This window comes from Artemia franciscana, chromosome 15, assembly GCF_032884065.1.
Source record: "Artemia franciscana chromosome 15, ASM3288406v1, whole genome shotgun sequence".
NCBI classification, from domain to species: Eukaryota; Metazoa; Arthropoda; class Branchiopoda; order Anostraca; family Artemiidae; genus Artemia; species Artemia franciscana.
In genome coordinates this window covers 11,437,045-11,461,551 of record NC_088877.1, presented here as the reverse complement: position 1 = coordinate 11,461,551, position 24,507 = coordinate 11,437,045, and the positions used below count along the sequence as shown (strand labels likewise).

At 36.8% G+C, this 24,507-nt stretch overlaps 1 protein-coding gene and 1 non-coding gene across 15 annotated transcripts in view; both read right to left on the bottom strand.

The window, feature by feature from the left end:
* The window catches only part of LOC136036050 (fat-like cadherin-related tumor suppressor homolog), a 401,362-nt gene extending 377,230 nt beyond the window's left edge, over nt 1-24,132 (bottom strand). For all 14 annotated transcript variants that reach the window (XR_010619615.1, XM_065717994.1, XM_065717993.1 and 11 more), the window contains exons 1-2: nt 24,041-24,132; nt 15,370-18,767 (exon numbers count right to left, since the gene is read on the bottom strand). Coding sequence is in view for 13 of the 14 variants with exons in the window: in XM_065717994.1 (XP_065574066.1) it covers nt 15,370-18,694 (3,325 nt within the window). In the remaining variant the exon portion in view is untranslated. The remainder of the gene's footprint in view (nt 1-15,369; nt 18,768-24,040) is intronic.
* Nucleotides 916-986, bottom strand: Trnag-gcc (transfer RNA glycine (anticodon GCC)). The gene has a single exon. It is a non-coding gene; the product is annotated as a tRNA-Gly (tRNA).
* Nucleotides 24,133-24,507: the final 375 nt, after the last annotated feature.

The window sequence follows — 24,507 nt, the reverse complement described above, 5'->3', positions numbered from 1 at the left end:
ATGTCATCCAATCCTCTGGTAAGCCCCTCTAAGGGTTCAGCCTGCATATGTAACAGTAGCCTAAGTAGTTAAGCATGTGTCTATTTACTAGACAAAAGGGAATACAGGCCAAAATTTATTTTTTGCCCTTAAACTTCAGTAGTCATAATAGCCATGCGCAGACATAGGTTCAACCCTTATGGAAAGATTATCTTTTCCAGAGAAAGGGATCCAAGAGTCAGCAAAATATGAATTTACTGTACATTGAAGAAAAAGCCTGAGATAAAACACGATTGCTGAAATAAAGTAAGGCTTCCCATGGTGCAAATGTATTTGTATGGTTAATCCAATAGAGAACATTCCTTTTTACAACGTATGTGGTTGATACTATATATATGCTGATAAAGCCGTCAAATAGACAAGATGTCGTATAAGGCTTCCCAGTTAAAACATAGTATATATTTTGTACTCCCATAGGATACAGCAATCACGGGGAAAAGATAGCAACTAAATAGTATACCTTCTATCTGGACAAGCATATGGACAGAGAATTCATTTTTGGGGATTCATTAAGAATTACGAGAAATACCGTAAGATCCTGGGGTGGGAGGAGGGCTCAGGCCTGATCCCACTTCCTACCTAAATACCCGTATTTTGATTATATATTTCACAGAAGTTTGCACATATATGAGAGAATGCTTCTTGGTAAAGTCCTGACCCAGTTAAACCACAAATTATTGTCTTTCGATGAGTTAAGTCAACCACAAAAAGATGAAGACATTTTGTTCTTCTTTTTTTCGTCTTCTTCCCCACTGTCTAAAATAATATATCGAAAAAAGAGGACGACGAAGAGAAAAACAGAAGAAAAATAGTTATCATAGTTATCATCTATAGATGACAACAAATTTTATCTCATTTAGAAATGGAAAGCAAAACTGCATCGACCGGGAATCGAACCCGGGCCGCCCGCGTGGCAGGCGAGCATTCTACCACTGAACCATCGATGCTTACACTAAATGAATAAAATTGGGTATATTGTATTTACAAATCACGAAGTAGGACAGTAAACAATGCAGATGCGTCTACAAATCCATTTGAAGAATCAAATTCCACCTTTGAAATATCATCCTATCTCATTCTAAATATCTTGAGCACCATTTTATAAGATGATTTTTGTCTGATACTTCTTGAAATAGGATGGGCTACTTTTATAGACGCTAACTTCTTTCAAGCGGTGGGGAGGGGGTGAACTAAAGAAAATTGATTTTACCCATTCTCGAATTATTTTCCCTTCGAAATTTTTGAATCCTCAGGCCGGTCGAGGTCATACCCCAAATGTAACAATTTCCTTTAACATGAATGCTTAAGCACTTTTCTACGAGGTTTCCAGTGCCCCGCTAGCAATGAAGAAGGAAAAAACACGACACAAGTGCTTCCCATGCAAAAAAAGTGATTGGTAGCCTACTTGTTAATTATACGGAACACACTCAAGAATTTCGCTCTGTAAGTTCTGACAAAACCGGTTTGCCTTTCTGCAATCAGTTATGAGTTGGTTATTTCGAGTGAGAAAAACTACGATTTGGGTATATTTTAATTAGATATTTAATATATAGAAGTGGTTAGGTATTTAATACAATGTGTTCTAGGCGGCCTGCTTTCCATTATTTTCTGCTGTAGTTTCCATAATTTCGTTTCTAAGGCATTATATTTTCATCATATTTTGGTATATTTCATTAGGGTTAACCTAACTTCACTTCTTGGGTGTGTTCCGTATAATTAACAACTTCCAAGTGATCATCCTTGTTGTTCAAGCCAGGGGACCGTAAGTCTCATATAAAGGGGTTTTCGGTCAGGGTGATTCCACTGGTATAGGTTACTTTCTATTTCTTTCCGATTTGGTTCCAAAATAATTAATTTTGGGTTACTGTTGGCCAAGGTTTGTCCTTTACTAGGTTACAGTTACCATGATAACCCACAGAGTAAATCTGAAAATTGCGAAATTCAAAATAATAACTTGGAAGAACTGCTAGATGAAAAGGAAATATCTCGCTAAAGTGATTATTGTTATCAGTTGATAAACATAACCTAGTCAAATTTTTATTTGACATGTTCCATAAATTAGCCAAGTTTTCTTACTTCCGGTTAAACGAGCAAGGGGAAATAACAAGGAAAAGCATTCTTGCCAAAACTGTAAAATTCGCTATCTTTTATTTAAGGCCCGTTCACAACGAGATTTCACTAATTTCGAGATTTCACAAGATCAGCAAAAGCTAATACCGGATTTCGGACTGGACTGAATTTATATTAGCAAAATCTCATTGTGAATGGGCCTTAACACTTTTAGCTGTAGCTCGGGAATGCCTAGCCAGGAAGCTTTCCACTACTTGCGAAATGTAGCCGGCTGGACTGTCCTATGATAAAACAAAGTATACCCAATATTCGAGTTAGATGTGATCGAGACCTAGTAATAAGTGGGGGGGAAACATATTTCACTGGTTTTCTACAGCGGGAACCTAGTTCGGACATACTATAATTGCAAAACCAAGCGTCTGCATCGAGCACCAAATGAAGTGAGAAGATAGGCAGCAGATAAATCTAAAAAAATAATAATAAAAGATTCAGTATCTTTCTTTTCTGCTGTCTAAAAAATGAAAAAAAGATCACTTTTTTGCTATATCGTGAATACTTAGAAATCAAGATCTTGCTTTGCCAAGACCTTTCAATGTACGTGACTGTCAAATACGCCTTTAGAACCAAAACTTCTGAGGCCATGTAGCCCTTGTACTGGGTGTCTTCAGCAGGGGCACCAAATCACAAAACTGTAGGGGAAATACAATATGTATTTTACTCAATCTAGGGTGTTAATGTTGCTGTTTTTTCGATGAAAACACAAAAACAGATGTTTTCCAATAAATACTAAAAAACGGTATTTTTCGAAATCTAAGAGGGGGGCAAAAATATACGAGGGAAACTTCTACACTAACCTCTCACCCATTGATACCCCTGCTCTTTACCCGTCTCCTAAGCACAAAGAAAGAGAAATATTCCATGGTAAATATATCTCAGTCTTTCCTGGCTAAGCATAAGGATTTATTTTATCAGGGTATCAAACTGGTCTTGGAAGAAATCAAGAGTTTATACTAACAAATTAAAATTTTCCAAAGAATTGGGATAGTAATAATGAATATACGTGAAAACAAAAAAGAAAATTGAATTTCCTTTATTGCAGTGAGGATTCCAATTATTCCAAATCATTAATACAGGAAGTGACAATCAACTGTTATTAGCATAAGGGGGGAAGGAGGATATCTTCAATAACAAATAGTGAAGCATATAGAAATTTTATTCAAAAGAACATGGACGCCAAGTTTTATAGTTTTGAAGAATGTGACCATTGATGCACCACAAGTGAACGTTTATGGCCAAAGAACCCTTCCAATTTATATTGCGAGGAATTAGCTGTAAGGACTTTTCAAGGGCAACTCTAGCCCCTTTGTACATCAGGTCTGACATCCAAGCGGAAAAAAACTTTTAAGAAAAAATTTGGTGCTTATATGTTATATAATAAAAACTCGAAAGGTGAACTTTTGATAAAGCTATTGAAATAAAAAAGAATATGATGAAAATATAATAACTTATTAGGAAAATTGTGAAATTACAACTTAGAATTATGCACCGAGAACGCAGAAATGAACTTGAGAATCGCGTTAAAAGGAGGTCTTCCTTCTGCCTTTATTGCCGTCCGCCACATGTACTTTACTAAGTATAATTGCAAATGATGGCGGGATGTACCTCCATGGTGAGACACTATATTTTATCACTAGTCAAAGCAAACTAAGCGGTTACTATCTCATCTGATCTTTGCCATCCAAATGATCGAGAGTGTAAAAAAGTTACTTGACCAGTTTCTTGTGTCGAAAATTTATGTTACGTGTTTATTATATAACCGATAAGTACAAAAAATTCTTTCTAACTAACAGCATTCACTGAATAAAAAGAAAATACTAAAATAAAATAAATAATTAAAAACAGGCTGAATTATATAACATATGTTTATTTTAGTCACAAAATAATTATCAAGAGGGGTACAACTTTCGGAAATCACGAACACCAGGCATCGCTTGCCGAGTGTGGTTAAAGAGCACCAAGCGTGGCCGAACTGTCCCGGACAAGTGGTACTCCCAAGAAGTACACGATGTGGCAGAAAGTGGACGACCCTTTGATATTGAAATTCTCTAGGACTTTGTCAAAACACCCTCCTCTCTTGGGTGCAAGTCTTGTACACATTAAACAGTCATTAATTGGGGAGGGGGTCACACATGTCAAGCGTGAGACAAGGAAGCCTAAAGCCACCATCTTCAGGGATACCAAAAGAATAACAATAGAAAAGAAACTCATTTTAGACATTAAACCATTTCATTCGCTGTGTGTGCATGAAGACATTTTCAACTTTCATAAAATTGAGCCATTGGTCGGCTTGACAAAATACCATTCTTCTTGGACATGACTAAAACATCGATAAATTAAAATCGATGAGTTTAACGAGCCGAAAATGGCACTTATATGTTATAGCGACCACACTTTGTTCTTGATCTGTAATGAAACCGGTTTTATGTGTCCACTCGGAGATATTCAGCTTAGCCTGAGTTAGATAAACTACAATGCAGGTAGGCCTATACTTTAACTAAATATTTAATATACAGAAGTTGATTAGGTATTTAATATAATGCGTTCTGAGCATTCTACTTTCCATAATTTTGTAACTAAAGTATTATATTTTCCATATTTTGGTATATTTCCTTAGAAATATCCTAACTTCACATCTTTGGTGTGGTCGCTGTATCATGCAAACGCAGGGCCTCATCCAGGATTCTTTCGGGGGAGGGGTCAAACCCCCTAAATCCCCTGAATACGGCCTTGCTTAAGTACCCCAAAAATTCGAGTCCACATAATAGTCAATCCCTTTATTACACCCCAAACTGCATCTTGATAAGTAAAAAAATAAATCGAGAAATATTGTTTGTAACCACGTGACTCAGAATAATTAGTCATAAAACAAAATGTGAGACAGCTAGCCTGAAAACCAATTCCAAAATTGGCAACGTAGGTTGAGTGATCCAGTGCTGACTACTTAGTCATTCCTGTACTCAGACAAAGAACAGAATGGCCATCAACCCGCTTGTCTACAATTTCAAGCAGCTGGATGACTGGATATTATGATAAACAATTTGGACATAGTAAACATTTTGAAGCGGAAGAATCATATTCCAGCTCAGCGCCGCCATGTAGATTAATTCCTGTTGATACCCCTTTTAATTATCCCTGGTTAAAAAACTTTATAGTTAATTCAAATGACCAAAGACAGTCTTAAAGCCTAAAACCTTAACAAATAACATTTCGATATTTGTGTATTATCCTGAATACACTCTAGAAGTACAGAAGTACGTTTGTTCGGTATTTGTGTATTATTCAGAACACACTCAGTAAGTGAAGTTAGGTTCTTTCGTGAAACAAACTACGATGCAGGTACATTTTAATTATATACTTTATATATAGAGGTGGTTAGGTTAAGTTAGGTATTTGATATAGTGCACCCCCCCTAATGTCCAAATATATAGCAAAAACTTTTGATAAAGCTAATGAAATAAAACAAAACATGATGAAAATATTATACTTTATTAGGAAAATCGTAAAATTACAGCTTAGACATATGTACTCAGAACGCACTAATGTCGTTAAGAATCCCGTTAAAAGGAGGTCCGCCACATGTACTCTACTAAGCATCATTGTAAATGATGGCGGGATGTACATCGGTGCCTTTTATTAAGCCACTTTACGGAACCCCACATTCTTTCCACTTTTTTGGTAGAGGCACCGGTTTCTGGGTCGACAAAATTTTACAGTCTTTGGCAAATCCAAAATCTTCATTTCAAAATCTATGTTCAGACACTATCTTCTATCACTATGTGTAGCAAACTAAATTGAGTTTTGTCTTTGTGGCTATGAAACCGGATTTTCTCAGCAAAATTCTCGAGTGTGTTATGAATTGAATTGAATTGAATCAACTGAATAATAAACAAGTATCAAATATTTAATTAAAATGCATCTCCATCGTAGTGTGTTTCACGAAAGAACCTAACTTCACTTATTGAGTGTGTTCTGAATAATACACAAGTACCAAATTTTATTAGGTGACGTGAGCATCTCTTGGGATATAGCAATGTACCACCTACAGGTATATGGCAATCAGTTTTTTTATCCTTTCTGGTCCCGTTTTCGTCTATGGACAGGGTCACGTGTCAGTGACCATACCGCGTCAATAAGCTTTATCCCTCAAAACATGGGCAGAAACGTTGAGCATCGTCAATCCCTTACGGGAAGGGCGTAGGCCTACCTCATGAGGCATCCCCTCCAAATCCCAAATTTTCTGAATACGCTTAATAAAAAATTTTGATTATAGGCTACTCTCCTCCCCCCCCCCAAAAAAAGTGTCTGGGTATGTGCCTGCCTCACAGTGATAGTTTTAGGAAAGATGTGTGAATAGGATAAGTAAACTGCATGAGCCTGCTGTACAAATTATTTATAGTTATTTGTTACTTTTTTTGGCGACTAGCTACTTTTTCTGGTTTAGCTTTTCGTGCTTTGTGATTGTTTTAGCCCAATCCTTCAAACAAATAGCCTTTTTTTTTCAAATGAATACGTATCGTTCTATCTATACTGGTAAACGGCAGGAACTATTTTTGAAGTGTAAAGCAGAAAAAACGGCAAATATTCTTCAAGCCCAAGGGCATAGGCTCATTCCCCTACTTGTGTGCGTTCGGCGATTTTTCCTCTTCAAAAATTTCAAAAGATAATTCTAGAACGGTCATAGGGCTGAATCAAACATCTGTACCCCCACCCCCACCAGTTGTGGGTACTTTATTCCATAAACACATCCATGTAATCTTTCTGATAGAAAGAAATAAATTTAATCATTGAAGAATGTATTGATTCCATTCTGATTTATAATTTTATCAAATCAACAATCATTTCCGATGTTCTGCAATGTTATCGAAAACAATTAACAGATGTTAACAGACAATTAACAGACAATATGTCTCTTCGATACCTTGTAGCTTGATGATGTAGTGTAAATTGAAAAAGAAACATTTAGTTTGTTTTGTTTCCTGAAATCACAAACAAAATTGAAAAAGGTTACGATATCTAATTGAGCCTGTTGGATACTGAATGAATTAAAGGTAAATCATTATAAAGTTGGTATATTACCGGCAAATTACTGAGCTGGCTCATAACTGTAGCCTATTTGCTCACAATGATCATTGTTCACAAAGAATGAAGGATACTAAGATATATGTTCACTTGGAATGACGAATAATAACTAAAATAAGGAAGACATTCAGCAGGGTCAATTTTCAGTGGGCATCCATTTTGGCAGGGGGTTCACCCCCCCCCCCCAATATGGATACTGCCTTGCACCTAGCCCTATAATTTTATACTCAACCAAGCATGCTTGAAAGCCAAGGAATCTACCAACTATAAGAAGAATTTCAGATTGGACACCAGATAAATTTCGAACTTCAGTTGATATCCAAATTTTAATGAATTCAACTGAAATTGTTTCGAATTTATCTGATTCTACTGGGTAGCCGTGTAATGGACCAAGGCAAATGCAACTTCCTGATTATACAAAAAAAAATCTGGGCGCTATTAGATCTCTTGAGAAATTATAATATCGCGTAATTTTTGGAATAGTGGGCGCAACCCTATATAACTCCGTCTACACCCTCTTAATAGCGTTCTTATATTGGCTTCTCCAAGTGAGTAAAACTACGCGGGAAGCAAACATTTGTATTTTCCAAAATTATCCCTGAGTTTTATGAGGTCGCATAGCGCCAAAAGCAGCTTGTTTTTCCGACACCCAGTTCCCTCAAAGATCCATCAGGAGTGAAATCAGATCCACCAGTCCAGTCCATCAGTGGGCGTCCATTTTGGCAGGGGGTTCACCCCCCCCCCCATATGGATACTGCCTTGCACCTAGCCCTATAATTTTATACTCAACCAAACATGCTTGAAAGCCAAGGAATCTGCCAACTATCAGAAGAATTTCATATTGGACACCAGATAAATTTCAAACTTCAGTTAATATCCAAATTTTAATGAATTCAACTAAAATTGTTTCGAACTTATCTGATTCTACTGGGCAGCCGTGTAATAGACCAAGGCAAATGCAACTTCCGGATTATACAAAAAAAAATCTGGGCGCTATTAGATCTCTTGAGAAATTATATTATCAGGTAACTTTTGTAATAGTGGGCGCAACCCAATAGAAATCGATCTACACCCTCTTAATAGCACTCTTATATTGGATTCTCCAAGTGAGTAAAACTACGCGGGAAGCAAACATTTGTATTTTCCAAAATGTATCCCTGAGTTTTATGAGGTCGCATAGCGCCAAAAGCAGCTTGTTTTTCCGACACCCAGTTCCCTCAAAGATCCATCAGGAGTGAAATCAGATCCAAAATACATGATCCTCCTGATATGGAACAGGCCAAAAATTGCACTTATGCAGCACCAGTCAGGTCAATAGCTTACTCTCCAACCATATGTACAGATAAGGCACATATTTAGCGGGACTACCCCCCCCCCTTCACGATGCTTCTAGATTTTAACAATTCGTCTCCGATTTCCTTTGTTTTTGATATAATTAACCTGTATTTTGGGGTTCTGAAGAATTTAGATACCCTTTCCAAAACAACTCCTGTAAAAGGGCCTAAAAAGTGACAGAACCTGGTCCACATAGTGTGCTCACTATTCTGTGAGAACAGTGTCATCACTAAGAAGCGTGTTCATTACTTTTGCCGAAGAATTGAACTGCAATAGGTTGCAGATGTGAGTTTTCTGTTTTTTAGCTTCTTTAATTTACGGGGTGCATAAGAGTTTTTCATTTTGTTATTCATTTTTTTTTCTGAGTTGTTTACTTTAGTTTTTCTCTTTTTTTTCATTGTTGATAAAGGTTTCTAGTTGTGAATCATTCACTGTCATCATTGAAATTTTCACTGGTTCTTTTTATATTTAATACAATATTCCGTTTATATTCACAGAAAAAAGGGCTTTGCGGCCTCAGAAGTTATTCACCGGGCCCAACCTTAAGGGGGAGGAGTTCATAGGTGTTCCAAAGAACGTCTTAGACCATTCTTTCCACATTAGAAGGGAGGGAGCAATTCGAAAGATGCAAAAACAGGTAAATCAGAAGAAAACATAAGGCAAATTGTAATTCTTGTGATTTCAAGGGCATATTGGTCCCAAGGCCAGAAGCCTATATACATCCTTGATTTAGACCTACTTAAAGGGAGGTCTCCTTCCGTTTTTGCAGGTATGTCATCAGCCGTGTCTATGCATTTATTTAGGGGAAATAAGATCAACTAAAAGGGCTTAATAAACAAAGTACACAACAGCAAAGTTAAAACAACAGCTATGGTAACAGGTATCCAAAATGGCACACAACTTGAACACCCAAAACGTTCTTGAAGTAATTTTACAGCTTAACGGAGCTTAACACAATGTTGAAACCAGCGAGTTCCAACGGATTTATGTGTTGTGTGTCAAAATCTTTGAGGCGAGACTTTTGATGAATTGCATAGTTTGTTTACCTTTCCCCAAACATTTAAGAGCAGGGCGGTAACAAACATTTGTAGAAGGGAAACAATTAGATACTTCACAAATTATCCATATTCAAATCAATCAAAAATCAGTTGTCATTCTTGAAGCGGTATGCCAAAGACGCATCTATCAATTTTAGCGGTGTTGAACAGAAGTTTCTGTGAACAATTAATAAACATGACTGCCAACCAAATGCAAGGCTTAAAATGATTATTAGGATTAAAGGAATTTACTAATATTAATCATTTGTTGACAACTAGCAAGTATTATTAGCGCAAAATTTAAATTCGCGTTCGCGCTGAAAGTCATATACGTCCTGTTTGAAACTTGACAAGCGTCAGTGACAGTTCGCGGCAAAATCTTCATGAGCACCCCCCTTCTCCCAAAAAAAAATTAGGCCAAATTTTGACAAAATTTTTATTTATAAAAGATATTTCCATTTATTTACAAAACCTGAATATAGAATATCACAAAAAAACTTAAAATTAATTAAATTCGGTCAACTTACTTTTATTTCAAGGAATGGTGGTGAAGATATGGGGAAAAAATGAAAGTTTTGATTCTTTTCTTCGCTTTACAGCTAACTAACTCCCTCTACTTTTTTTGATAAATATAAATTTTCAAAAACTAGAAAAGGGTTATAACCATTAGATTACTTATTTGAAACTTTGCGTTCCTAATATATCTATACCCAGGGCAAGTGCCCCTACGCGTCCCCCTAAAACCACCCCTGACAAGCACACTTACATGAAGCGGAGGCTCTTACCCGCAAGCTTGTTTGAAAGGAAACCCAAGAAAAAATAGGCCTATGGCCCAAAAAATTGCTGTCTGTGTTTTCGGCTCAATCCTGTGAAAATTCTCCTAATCCCAGCCCCCCCCCCCCAGAAAAATTGTCGGACCTGAGCGTACATATTAAAACAACCTACATTTTACTTCTTTATTATTTTTTCTATTTTAACTCCAAACCGCATCTGAATGGTTTTTTTTCTTCTGCGTTTTGTTCTTTTTTTCGGCTTGTGGGGAGGACGTTTTAATGCTTATGCGAGACAGTTATTTTTGAAGTCAGAATCTGCTATTTTGGGCCATTTTACGGTGTTTTCCCATATCTTAAAGATAGTTTATCCCAATTTACCACTGACAAGCGAAGCCAGATCGTAAATCGTTTTTTTTCAGCATTGATCCCACTTTATACCAGTTTTTTATATAAAACTTTTGCTTTCAACCTTTTATTGGTATGAACCTTTTGCTCGTTTATTCTTTACCCATATTCCCTAGCTCAGTTAAACTTACGCTTTTGGTCAGAATTATTCCATGCCTTTTATAGGAAATAAATTTTCTTTTTCATTCAGTTTTCCTCAAAGAAGGAAACTTTGCTGAGAAACATAAAATCCTTTGGGAATCATTTTACTAGGTACGGTCACGAGAAGATCCAAATACTGTTCTATAGTACGACAAGTGGGAATAATCACTAGGACAGATTACTTCGCAAAATCCAAAGGGAAGTGTTTGTTTCTCATCTGTTGGAAAACATTAAAATAAATCTTTCTTTTATTCTGTTCCCTCACCTTCAGATTGATCCGTTTCGTCTTTTAAAATATCCTACGGTGGTTTAATAGGTTAAGGAACAATTTTCCAAAAGAGAAAGCGTAGAGAGAATACTTTCCAAGAAAGCGTGGATTCGTCAAAATGCAAAAGACGATTTGACAGAAGTCATACGGCAACAAGCCTTACTGTGTGCACCAATGTTCGGTGGTTTAACAGAGAGCACAAGCACAAACGCAGAACTTTTTTGGTCAAGGGAAATCATTATGTGACTAGTGTGGAATCTGCAGAAAATATCACAAAATAATCAGGTTCTGAGGGATGGGGCTAGGTTCACAGTCTCTCTCAATGGATATATAATAGCTAGGCTTTAGAGAAGAGTTGGGTCTCCCTCGCTCTCCAAGATCCACCGAGATATGGAGATACAGGAACAGGTCATCCCAGTTATGATCAGTTTCCCCAGCCACATGTGATGCAAGCCAAGCCCATCCAAATTCAATTAGTCCTAAAAGGACCGATGGAAGAATCAAGGGGTAAGATCGGTTGATCTCGATTGAGTATGAAACCAATAATGGCTGCCGAAATCAAACTAACAAAGGACCAGGGATGCAGTCATGACCGTATCCAGGGGAGGGGGTTTATTCAAATTGACCCCCCCCAAAAAAAATTCACCCAGCTCAAGCAAAAGTAAAAAAAATACATATAAATAAACTTTTGCAGACACAACCTTGATAATTATCGTTTTCTGTAAGACCCCATTCGGAATTTTTTACCCCCCTAACAAAAATTTTGGATACGGCCCTGGGTGCGGTATACTTGTCCAATATCTGGCTCCCTTATGAAGGAGACAAAAGGGGTTATGAAATGTTCTATTTAGATGCAGTAAACTCTCGTTGACCCAGACGACACTCTCTTGGAGGGTCTTCAACTTATTTTACTACAATTTCCCCTCAGTAGCACTTGGTAATTTCAAAAACAGCCTAAATCATTCAGCGACAAAGTATCCTTTTGAATGTTCCAACAATGTCTTTTTTTGTCAAGTAAATCGGAACTTTCCGCCAGTTTTCCAGGACACTAAGAGGGCACGGGAGGGCACAAGATATACCCTTCCATGGGGAAATGGTCACTCAAACTAAGAAAGAGCTCAAGAGCTTAATTTTTGAAAAAAAAGTAAGGTCCACGCTTTAGTTTTGGGCCAGACGATATGCTTAGTTACATAATCGCGTTCATAACAACATGTTTTTAATATTTGTTTTTTAACCAAATCTGGAATCTTTTTACCCTGAAGTTTTTTTTAACCAAAAATGCGATCCAAAATAAGTCAAATTTATTATACAATTAAGGAAAGCGCCAAGTGTAAATGTCAATTTAGCCAATCATTCTCTATCATAAAAAGCTCCATTCTTGGAACTTACAAATTCCAAAATATGTCATAAATAGATTAACTATATGGATGTTGTTACGAGAAAACATTACAGGGAATGTTTGGAAAATATACGGAAAAAACTCCGAGAAGGTTTTGCGTTAAACCAGAGAAAAAATTATAATTTTAGCCCGCTACCTATTTTCCCCCCTCCAATCCATTTATAAACGTTAAGGTGATAGTAGAAGTTTTATATATGTTATTTAATCGAAATTTTATTTGTAGAAGTGGATCTCAGCCACATTTGAATAGACCTTCTGGCCTTTCAACCAAACTTTATGTTTTCCAGTCGGCATATTGGAAAAATCCCAGAAGAACATCGAGTAGTTTTGGGTTAAAATCAGAAAAAACACAATCCTAATCCGTTACCCATTTTCCAGGAGGGGGTGAGTCCCCTTCCAGTGCATTTGTAAACTTTAAGGCGATAGTAGAAGCTTCAAATGTTTTGTTTCCAAATTTTATTTGTATGTTTTATTGTATGTTTGCTTGTATTCTTCTAATTTTATTTTTCTAATTTCTAATTTCTTATTTTTCTAATTCTTCTAATTTTATTTTTGTATGTTTTATTTGTATTCTTTTGCCACATTGAAGACCGATTGGCAGGGATGCATTTAGGAATTTTTTTTTTTGGGGGGGGGGGTTAAAAAAAACTTTAAAAACACATCAAAAATTGGTTTATATAAATCTTTTGTTACGTTACGGGTGGGACAAATAATTCGGGGTGGGGGGGGGGGGTCAAACACCCTAACTCCAAGGATACGGCTTTGCCTATTGGTTTTTAAACCAAATTTGAGGGAATCAACTTGGAATATTGGGAAAACCTCAGAAAAACCCCGAGGAAGCTTGGGATAAAATAAGAAAAAAGTGTAATTTTTCGGAAAAAAGTTATCCATACTCCCATCAGAGGGTTTCATTGCAAGCTTTAAATGTCTCATTTAATCCAAATTGTATTTGCTGAAGTGGTCCTCGACTATATTTGAAAAAAACGGTATTTACGTGTTATAGCGACCACACTTAAGCTCTTGATCAGAGTAAAACCGTTTCTATGTCTGCATTCGGAGATAAATTGCTTAGTGTCAAAGAGATAAACTACTATAAAGGTATATTTTAATTAAATATTTAATATATTGAGTTGGTTAGGTTTAAATATTTAATATATTGAGTTGGTTAGGTTAGGTATTTAATATAACACTTTCCATAATTCTATGTTGTAGTTTCCATAATCCTGTTTCTAAGACACTATATTTCATCATATTTTGGTGTATTTCATTAGAATTAACCTAACTTCATTTTTTTAGTGTGGTCGCTATAACAGGTAAGTGCCAAAAACCATATGGTTTTTCAAAAAAATTTGAGGCATTCAAAGTCGGAATATTGGAAGTCTCAGAAATATCTCGAAATTTTATGTTAAAATCAGGAAAAAAAGTGCAATTTTAATCCGTTACACATTTTTCCGAGGGAGGGTTTCCCCTCCAACTTAACTACAAGTTATAAATTTTATTGAACCCAAATTTTATTTCCAGGTGAAGTCTGCCACATCTGAAAAGGTCTATTGGCTTTTCAACCAAATTTGAGGCAATTAAGTCGATTCAAAAAAAATCTGAATTTATCATGTTATTAAGAAAGGGCCAAGTGTGAATGTCTATAGCCAAGCGTTCTCCGGCATAAAAAGAAGGCCATTCTTCGATTCCTAATAAACACGCTATAACACTAGCAAGCCTTCAGACATGCTATGATTTAAATCAAAAAAAAGAATTCTTTGCCTTATTAGACAGAGTTTGAAACCATGTTCTTATAGCAATTAAATCAAGCACGACCACACGTAATGCTCCGTAAAATTTTCGTCAACGTGTGCGGTAGGTTTTAATAGAAAAAAAGCACAGTTTTTAGTACTTCTAATGTTTTTTTTTAGTTCAAAATGACATGTAAAGATTGAACCTTTGTCTTAATCTAGATATATATCATGAAATAACTCCATTCACTTCTATTAGAATTCAAAATGACATTTAAAAATCGGATCATAGTTCGGAATACATTATATGATTAACAACTGCATTTTTTTTACTACAAGATGACATTTAAAAGTAGAACTTATGTTTGATTTATAGATGGACCACCAAAAGGTCTTCCATATTGCATACACGGGAGAGGGCACCGAAACAGGTCGCCCTAAAAGACCTTTTGAAGGATTACTATAAAATGATCAAACTTCCTTAGGCCAGGGGCGTCAATTGGAGGGGGATATTTGCCCTCCCCTCTAGATTTCGACAACCACCTCTATTTGTACTTCCATGGAAAATGTCTTGTTTATATTTTCACAATAAAAAAAATGACGAAATTGCCCCCTTAATTTTGCAAAAAATGCATTTGCCCCCCCCCCCCCCTCCACAATTTTGTGAACTTGCAACAAGGTGCTAAAATTCGAGCTTTTATTTGATTTATAAGTGTTATATTTTAAATATGGTACCCTTCCAAGACTAGCAAAATAAATTTTGATCGTTTGAATTCGTAAGTATAGGTTCAAGGCCGTACCAAGGAAGGAGGTTAGGGGGTTTGAACCCCCCCCCCCAGTAATGTTTCTCCGACTCGTGAAAACGTAGTAAAGATGAAAGGGAACGAATTTTTGATGCATTTTTTTGTAAAACCCCTCCGAAAAACCCTTTTAACCCCCCTCCAAAAAAAATCCTGGATACAACCCTGGATAAGTTAGGTTGTATTCTTAAGGAAGTAAAAATTTCTAGGCAAGGTAAGAAAAAGGGACTTACCCTCTCTATCAATACTGAAGTATCCAAATCCATCTCCATCCAAAATTGAATACGCAACTCGTGAATCTTCACCAGGGGGATCAAAATCGACCGCCACAACCTTTCCAACAACCGTACTCACTGGCTCATTTTCTTTTACAGTGAAATTCGTCACAAGCTCCTCAAATTTAGGACGATGAACATTCTCATTTACATCAACTACCTCCACAACAAGGACGGAAGTGCTACTCAAATGGGGTTCACCATGATCCTCTCCTTTAACTGTTATATTATATATCTGCCGTTCCTCGTAATCAAGGTTTCTGTTGAGTCGAATAGTGCCAGTTTTGGAATCTATCAAAAAACGGTCAAGATTCTCTGAGGGGTAAGTTGGCTCTATGGAATACTTAATCTCGCCGCCTTTGCCTAAATCTGGATCAGTTGCTGAAATAATAGCAACTACCGATCCTATCGGTATATCCTCTCGTATTTTTACCACTTGATAATTGGATGAAAAGCTAGGTTTGTTATCATTGACATCTAAGATTTTAACTCGAACCATGGCTTGGGATGTAAGAACAGGCGAAATGGGATTAATAGCATCGCCCATATCTCTAGCCATAATCAGCAATTCATAGTAGTCATTTTGTTCACGATCAAGCGGTGCCGATACAGTAAGTAATCCGGAGTGTGGGTCAAGCCTGAAATCATCAGTATCCGTTAATAGATGATAAGTAATTTTGGCGTTATCATTTTCATCAGTATCTGATGCGAACAATCGAGCCACAGTTTCGCCAACAACAGATTTTTCTGAGATTGTAGCTGTAATGATTGGATTTTCAAATTTTGGCGGATTGTCGTTAATATCTGTCACGGTGATTGGCAATAGTTTCCACGTAGATTTCTGTGGATTTCCAAGATCATAAATTGTGATATTTAATACATAACCAGCTTTATGCTCTCTGTCCAGTGGAGCGGCTACTTTGAGCCAACCGGTTTCTGTATCCACATCAAATGATGAATCATCATTACCGCTTGATATAGCAAAAACTATAAGGCCATTGTATCCGTGATCGGCATCCATAGCTTCCAGTTTTAGCAAGGGAGTGCCCACTAAGGCGGATTCATTGATACGTATTTGGGATGGAAAATCAACGAATTCAGGACTATATAAATTTCGACTGAAGCGAGCAGAGGAAGTACTTGGCTCCTTTTCAGAAAATAATTTTTCACGACTTTGTTCTATTTCACTCATAATTTTCTTAGCCGGAGATTCATTACAGCTAAAACGATTTTCATAAATATTCAAATCAGTTCTTTTCCGTGAGCCAGTTAAAATAACGCTTATGGATGTGACATCAGAATAATATTGACCATCGCTGGCAGTTATATTCAAGGTCCTTTCGCTTGCTCCAACATCTGTTAGGTCACACGATACAGCTATTGTTCCAGTAATGGCGTCCAGGGAGAAACAACCGTCCTCATTACCAGAGATCAGACGATATGTGACCGTTCCTTTATCATCGAAATCGACGGCTGATAGTGTAATCAATTCAGTACCATAAGGTGAATTTCTTGATATCTTTCCTGAACAGTCAACAGTTAAGAATTGCGGTTTGTTATCATTAATATCTCTTACTGAAATAGTTAAGGTTAGTTCAGACTGTCTCCGATAAGGTGTACCCCAATCTGAAGCTCTCACGTTAATTACATATTTACGCTTCCCGCCTTCATAATCAAGTATTTCATTTGCTTTAATTATCCCTGTAAATGGATCTATTTCAAAAGGAGTTGGCATAATATTTGCAATGCTGTAACTAATATATCCGTTTTCACCAGAATCAGGATCTTTCGCAGAAACGTGAGTGATTATTGCCCCAACTGGCTCATTTTCATCAACATCAATATCGAGGGATGGGGATGGAAATACTGGGTCGTTGTCATTGCAATCAATTACCTTTATGTGTACTTTCGCAGATGACTGTTTTCTCGTTCCAAGGTTGCCTTGATCTAAGGCACTTATTGTCAGGGTATATTCGGATCTAATTTCGGCGTCCAAAGGGGATGCTATGTATAAAACACCTGTCTGAGGGTTAACGCGAAAACACTCATGCTCATTGCCTCCAGCTATAGCAAATATTACTTGTGCATTTTTACCCATGTCGCTATCAGTTACTTTCAAACGAAGGAGTTGAGTACCGACGGGTGCTATTTCTTTAATTTCCACTTTATATGTATGCTTTTCAAAGACAGGTGGATTATCATTGCTATCAGATACAACAACTTTTAATGTTTCCGCTGATGACCGAGGGGGCTTTCCCCCGTCTGTGGCTCTAAGAGTTAAATTATATCCCCATGGAGTTCTCTCTCGATCAATAAGTTTTAGCATCTCTACATAGAATTCATTAGGATTCCGGCCTTTCCGGATTTTGAAAATTCCGTCCGTGTCACCATCGACAATTTCTAAAGTTGTACTCCCCCCCTCTTCATCGGGGTCAGAAACGTGAACAATAGCGTAAATATCCGCATGCGACTGTTCAATAACATTACTTAGTTCCTCAATTATTATCACTGGATCGTGAAGGTTAACAGGGACGGTGACAATTCTTAAAGAAGCCAAAGCCATTGTTTCATCACTCTGTTGCCACAGCGGTCGAGGACCACGATCCCGAGCACACACAGTAAGCTCATAGAGATCCCCATCATTTTCCAACAAAGGCCGGGTTAGTGTTACAATTCCAGTTATCGGATGGATAGCAAAGAGGTCTGTGGCTTCACGAAAACTGTAATAAATCTCACCATTGATACCAACATCTGCGTCTTCTGCTGTTACTTTTACAATACTCCTATGCAACGGCATATCGATAGGAATCGTTGCTTCATAAGCTGATGGGAAAAATATCGGCTTTAAATCATTATCGTCCAATACGGTTACATGTACCTCAGTTTCGGCAATTTCTTTATCACCAGTATCACTTTTCATCGTCGCACGGACGCTAAATTTATAATGACTATTTCTCTCACGGTTGAGTACATTCGGAGTACCAGTCTTCGTTCTAATTAATAAAAAACAGAAGTTACCAATTTGTCTAGCCTCAGCTTTGAAATAATTGTCAGCACTTTTCATACCACGAATTATTTTATATCGAATTGTTGGTGCTGCGTTAAATAATAAATTTCCGGTAGAAATTCCCATTCGCTCACTAGGAATTCCATAAGCCATCGTTATTGTATTTTCATAGAAAGAGACATTATATCGACTTTTTGTGAACTTAAAAGTCGCCGATAGAGTAGTGCCAATCACTTGAAATGCCACAAATGTGGCAAGGAACCACTTTACTTTCATTTCAATCGTCGTTGACACTAATTCAACTAGTCAAACAATCCATTCTATAAAGAGTTTGAATATCCTTCTCGGCCTAAAAAAAATATAAAGAAGTCAAAAGAAAACTTGAAAGTGTACATCTTAATAAACATTATTTAAATACTATATCATAGCCAGATTAGAAGGTAATATAAATGAAAATTCAAACGGAAAATAACGTACAACTAGTGAATTCCTGCATACAGCCAAAATTATTTGTGGGACAAGTTTGTCAACAAAAAAATTCCGGCTCCAAGCTAAAACTAAGTCTCCCATACAGCCACGTTTCCATGATATTTCTGGGGGGGGGGGTATAAAAATAATTTGATTCTGATAATTTGGCCGGAAGACCCAACAATACAGAAGAATTCAGGATTTCAGAGAGAAGCCCCCCCTTCATAAGTCCCTGCCCTAGTTCTTTTCCAATTTTATATTCGTATACAAAATCATATCTTTGACACTTATTTCGGTATAAAGGTAGTATTCTGAAATAGAAATTTGCTCTTCCAGCCAAAGATAAGGAAAGCATAAGCTGAAGGATTTACTTATTTACTCTTGATACATTCTTGCCTTTATGAATGTATGACATATTGAGCTATGGGATTAATAAAGTATAACAACTAGACTGAAATAACAGACTAGGTGTCTCCATACTTTCCAGACAGATATGGAACACCACAGAGTCAGTCATCTTTCTTTGTATTTTTCATTGGGGAGGGGGCAACACCGAATCGGTGTCAGGCGGATAGGTAGATATGCAGGACACTCCCCCCTCTACCACTCAATTCGAATATTTCACTTAATTTCAAAATAATTTGCATATTTTTGTGCTTATCAAAATCGTGATCATCCACGAAACTGACCGTCCGTACATGCGACATGCCTGCTTTGACGGCGTGCTCTTTTCCCAGATTCACCCTAATCACAGGCTGACAAAAGATCTTAGGCCAAATCAACACCTTATTCTAAGTTCAGGGATCCTCGCAGTCAGGACCGTATCCAGTTTTCTTTGGGGGGAGGGGTTACAATATTTTTTTCCGAGTGAGGTTTAACAAAAAAACGATACTTAAGTATTATAGGAGAAACACCCGAGAGGTGAAGTTTGGTTAATGCTAATGAAATATACCTAAGTAGATAAAAATATAATAGTTTAGAAACAAATTTGGGCTATATATTTGTACATTAGGGGGATGGGGGTAAAGCATAGCATATATCAAATACGTAATCTAAACAAACCTATTCTAACCGAACCTAACCAAAATACCAACTAAATATTTAATTGAAATATAGGTATCCATAATCAGACACTATATTCTATCACTATACATTGAAAACTAACTGGGATGAAAACCAGGTAATGTCTCGAAAGCTTCTCGTATATAACCTAAGTACCAAAAAAAAACTTTAAAAAACACATCAACGATTTGCTTTGTCTCCATTTTTATTACGTTTTTACAAGCCGGAGAAACATTTCAGGGGGGAACCCCCTAACCTCCCCCTGGATACGGCCTTATATACAATACAAAAGAATGTTCAAACTCGGCATAGTTTTCCAATAAGCGGGTTCCCTATTTTTTTAACGCAAGTTCTTTTTCTTAATAATAAAAGCATATAGCTAACTGTAGTGTAGTGTTTTACAAATCTCCAGAGAATGACGCGTTTTTACCGTTGATCAATATCATCAATCTTTACAGTATACATGTCTTTGCATTTTGCTAGGTTCAATGCAAGATCTCGGTGAAGGTTCTCGTCCCAACATTAGCAGAAGATTTACAAGACCTAACCCAGGACTTTTATTCGAAGGTAAGTTTTAACAAGGGAACCCCCCCTCCTTGCTATTATGTGGTCAAAAGCTCTGTATTTTAATCTAATTTTGACGAATGTGCGTCTGGGGAGAGGGCAACTTTGTGCGTGGCTGTGTTGGCTCAGGCGGCTTGGTGCTGCGGTGAGTGCCAAGAAGTAGTAATAGCATGCGGAATAATTGTACCTAACACATTAGGTATGCAGACCCACTGTGCTTTACCCCCTCCCAATATACCAACATGTAGTCCAAAAAGTATTATATTTGTATCATACTAAGGTATAATTCATTAGGATTGAGCGTCAGAGAAACATATTAGAAGAATATTAGGTCGGGGGTATATCTTACAAGTACAGAAATGTTTTAATTTGTTTCCCTTGGATTGTGCTCTCATGTTTCAGGGTCCTCTCCCAAGACACACTTTCAAACCCCCAAGTTTGTGCACGAGAGGAAAGCTGTCTCCTTCATTTCTAAGGTTGAGCAGACTCGCACGTTGAAGTTAGTTTAGTCAAAACCGTTTTTTTTTTTTTGTACACCGTTAAATCTCTCCGAGCACAAAACACCTTAATTTTAATAAAACATGGGAGAGAAAAACGTCTTTTTTCCTCAATTAACTTCAACGGAAATGTCCGAAAAAGTGAATCTTTTCATTTTTTTTTTCTGGAAAACTCCCAGTCAAAGCATTTCCTAAGTACTTACATAATTTATTGGCATACAAATCAAGATAGCCGGATACAATTTCCCAGATAATAATGCCCCAGGTTAGAAGGTTGAAAACCCCAGAGCCAAAGCATACGTGTTTTTAGAGACAATTATTGTTTATTGTTCTGGGAGGGGAGGGTAAAGTCGCACACTTTCCTAGGGGGGGGGGGGGTTATTGTCATACTCAGCAAATTGCCTTGTTATTGCCATTTTTCCCCAAAGTCACCGGATCAAAATTGTGAGATAGCCATTTTTTCAGCATAGTCGGAATATCTAATAACTATGTCTTTGAGGACGACTTAATCCCCCACAGTCCCCGGGGGAAGGGATGCAAATCATGAACTCTGCCCTTTGTTTACGTATAGCCTAGTATTGGTTATTGCGAAGCATACAGACGTTTTCAGGGGAGATTTTTTCTGGTGGGGGAGTAAGGGGAGAGGGCTACATGGGAGGATCTTACCATGGAGAAATTTTTCACGGGGGAAGAGAATTTCCGCGAAGGGGGCGCTGAATTTCCCAGCATATTTTAAAAAACAATAAGAAATTAAATAAAGAGACAAGTTTTTTGAACTGAAAGTAAGGAGCAACATTAAAAAATTAAAATTAACTTAAATTATTACGTGTATGAGGGGGTTCATCCCCTCGTCAATACCTCACTCTTGACGCTAAAGTATTTTTAGTAATCTCAAAAGACCTATTTATTCTAATTAAACGGCCTTTGTGAATCAGGGGTCATTCACAAAATTAAAACTTTGGCGTAAAGAGCGAGGTATTGACAAGGAAAGTTTTTTTTTCAACTGAAAGTAAGGAATAACATTAAAACAAAAAGTGAACATAAATAAGGCCTATTATGCATATCTTTTAAAGATCTTTTCTATCGTCCATTTAATTAATTTGAGGCTCAACTTATGACTTTCATTTTCACAAAAATAGTTTCGACCTCTTTGGCCGTTTTGTTACTACGCCTTACAAAATCAGCTGCACGAATATCGATAATTTAAGTTACGTGGGAGATTATTTCCATGGACAAATTTCTCGTGGGGGAAGGGAATTTCCCATGGAGGGGGAGCTGGATTTCTGGACATTATTTGAAAATCAATCAGAAATTAAATAAAAACAAGTTTTTCAAACTGAGAGTAAAAAGCAACAGAAAATATTTTGTATATGAGATGGGTTGCCTCTCCTCAGTAGCTCGCTCTTACACTAAAGTTTCTTTTTTAACAACTTTCTTTTTCTTTAACAACTGGAACAAAAATCAAACTTAGGTTATTATTAGTTAAAAAAGTAAAATTAATATGAAAATTTCTTTTTAATTATTCATGTTTGGTGAGCCAAATTCAAAACCTGCATTAATTCATAAACGGCCAGAAATTCAATAAAAAAAAATATTTTTTTTCCAACTGAAAGTAAGGAGCGATATTAAAACTTAAAGCAAACGAAAATTAATCCGTATATGAAAGGGACTGTCCCCTCATCAACGCCCAGCTCTTTACGCAATTTTTTTTGTATTACCTTAAATTACCTTAAATCGCAGCTTGGAGCGATATAAGGATTATCCATCCTTGTGATGCTCCATGAGAAAAAAAAAGAATTCGTTTGGTGTAGATTGTGGCTGTTAGATTAGACTCTTGTGGAGGACTCTGTAGCTTCCCAATTGTGAAGGAACTCCTGGCAGAGCCATTCCCTATCAAGGTGGGACTTGAACATGTCAATTGAAGTAGCAGAAACTGTTTCTTCAGAGAGCTGGTTCCACATATAGATGATTCTTTGGCTGAAGAAGTGGCTTCTATGTCTACTCGTGGAACGCTGCATGGAGAGCTTCAAAGAATGTCCTCTAGCACCAGAATGCAAGGGCTGTGCAAAGAGACCGGGAAGGGTATTTTTAGAGAGGATTTTTTTTGGTTATATTGATATTGTTTTATTAAGTAGAGTTGTGAGAAAGCCAAACTTCAGCGTAAAGAGTGGGGTGTTGAGGAGGGGACAGCCCCTTTCATATACAGAATAATTTATGTTTGTTTTAATCCTGCTCCTTAGTTTCAGTTTTTAAAAAACTTTTTTTTGGTAAAATTCTAGTTAATTGACTTCTTGCTATCTTGGAAAGGGTTTAGGTTTGGAAATGAAACTTTCAGAGATGGGTCTACAGGCTAAAGTATGTCCCGGGGAGGTATTTTAAAGTACCCACCTCCAATCCTTCTCACTCTATAGGGCCCTGAAATTTGCTTACATGACAGGTCTATACCTATAGAAATTTTGACAAAACAACATTTTACCTTATTTTCAGTTACTAGTTGCTTTTTCTCTGCCTTTAGTTCTGAAAATACAATTCGTTTTATTTGAGTAGAATTTTGAGCCATATCAATGTTTTTTTTTCAAAATTTAGGAAATGTATTGGCATATCTTTAAAACCTTATAAAATGGAATTGAGCAAAGTTATGAATCTGAAAACAATTTTGCTGTAATTCAATTAAGCAGAAGATCTATTTTGCAAGGTTTCACTTTTATAACACACATATTTTTAAAGGTCATCAAAGGTTAGGGCCCTTTAGAGGGAGAAGGAGTAGAGGTAGTTGCTTCAAAACACCTTCCCAGGATATACTTTAGTCTGTAGATTCATCCCTGAAAGTTTCATTTTTTAATCTAAACCCTTTCTGAGATAGCAAGAAGTCAATTAACTAGAATTTTACCCTTTTTTTATTTAAATTCACTAAGCTACCGGGCTCAATAGCTTTGCAAGAGGGCAATAATGCACCTAAAGTGGCCGGAAATTTCGAACAATAATTTGGAAAGATTTTCCATTGATCTTTAGTTTTCAAAACTGTTCTTACCTAATTAAATAAAGATTATTCAACAAAGGCCTAGGTTCAAACCCGTATTGGGCTATTTTTATCCATTAAAAGTCTCCCGATTGTTTCCTAACCAACAAGTAAAATTCAACTGGCTTTACTCTTTTAGTAGCAAGAGAACCAGGTGTAAATTGTACTTGGCCTTTGGCTGTGATGCACATTTGCCATCTATTAAGAATTTTAAAAAATAGAATAGAGAGCAGTCAAGTAGCATTGGTTTTTCTCGTGAACAAACCATAGTTAAGAAGATAATTTAACAAGTGCCTGTGACATAGTCAGATTTGTTGAAAAAGAACGAAGTTGATGTCAATAATGGCTAATTAGATTAAAAATAAGTAATGATACAAAAATGTGTAAAATGTTATACCCGAGTTCACCAAAAGATAATAGTATTTAACTCAAAATTGAATTTTTCCTTCCAGTGAGAGCGAATGAATAGCTGGGAAGGT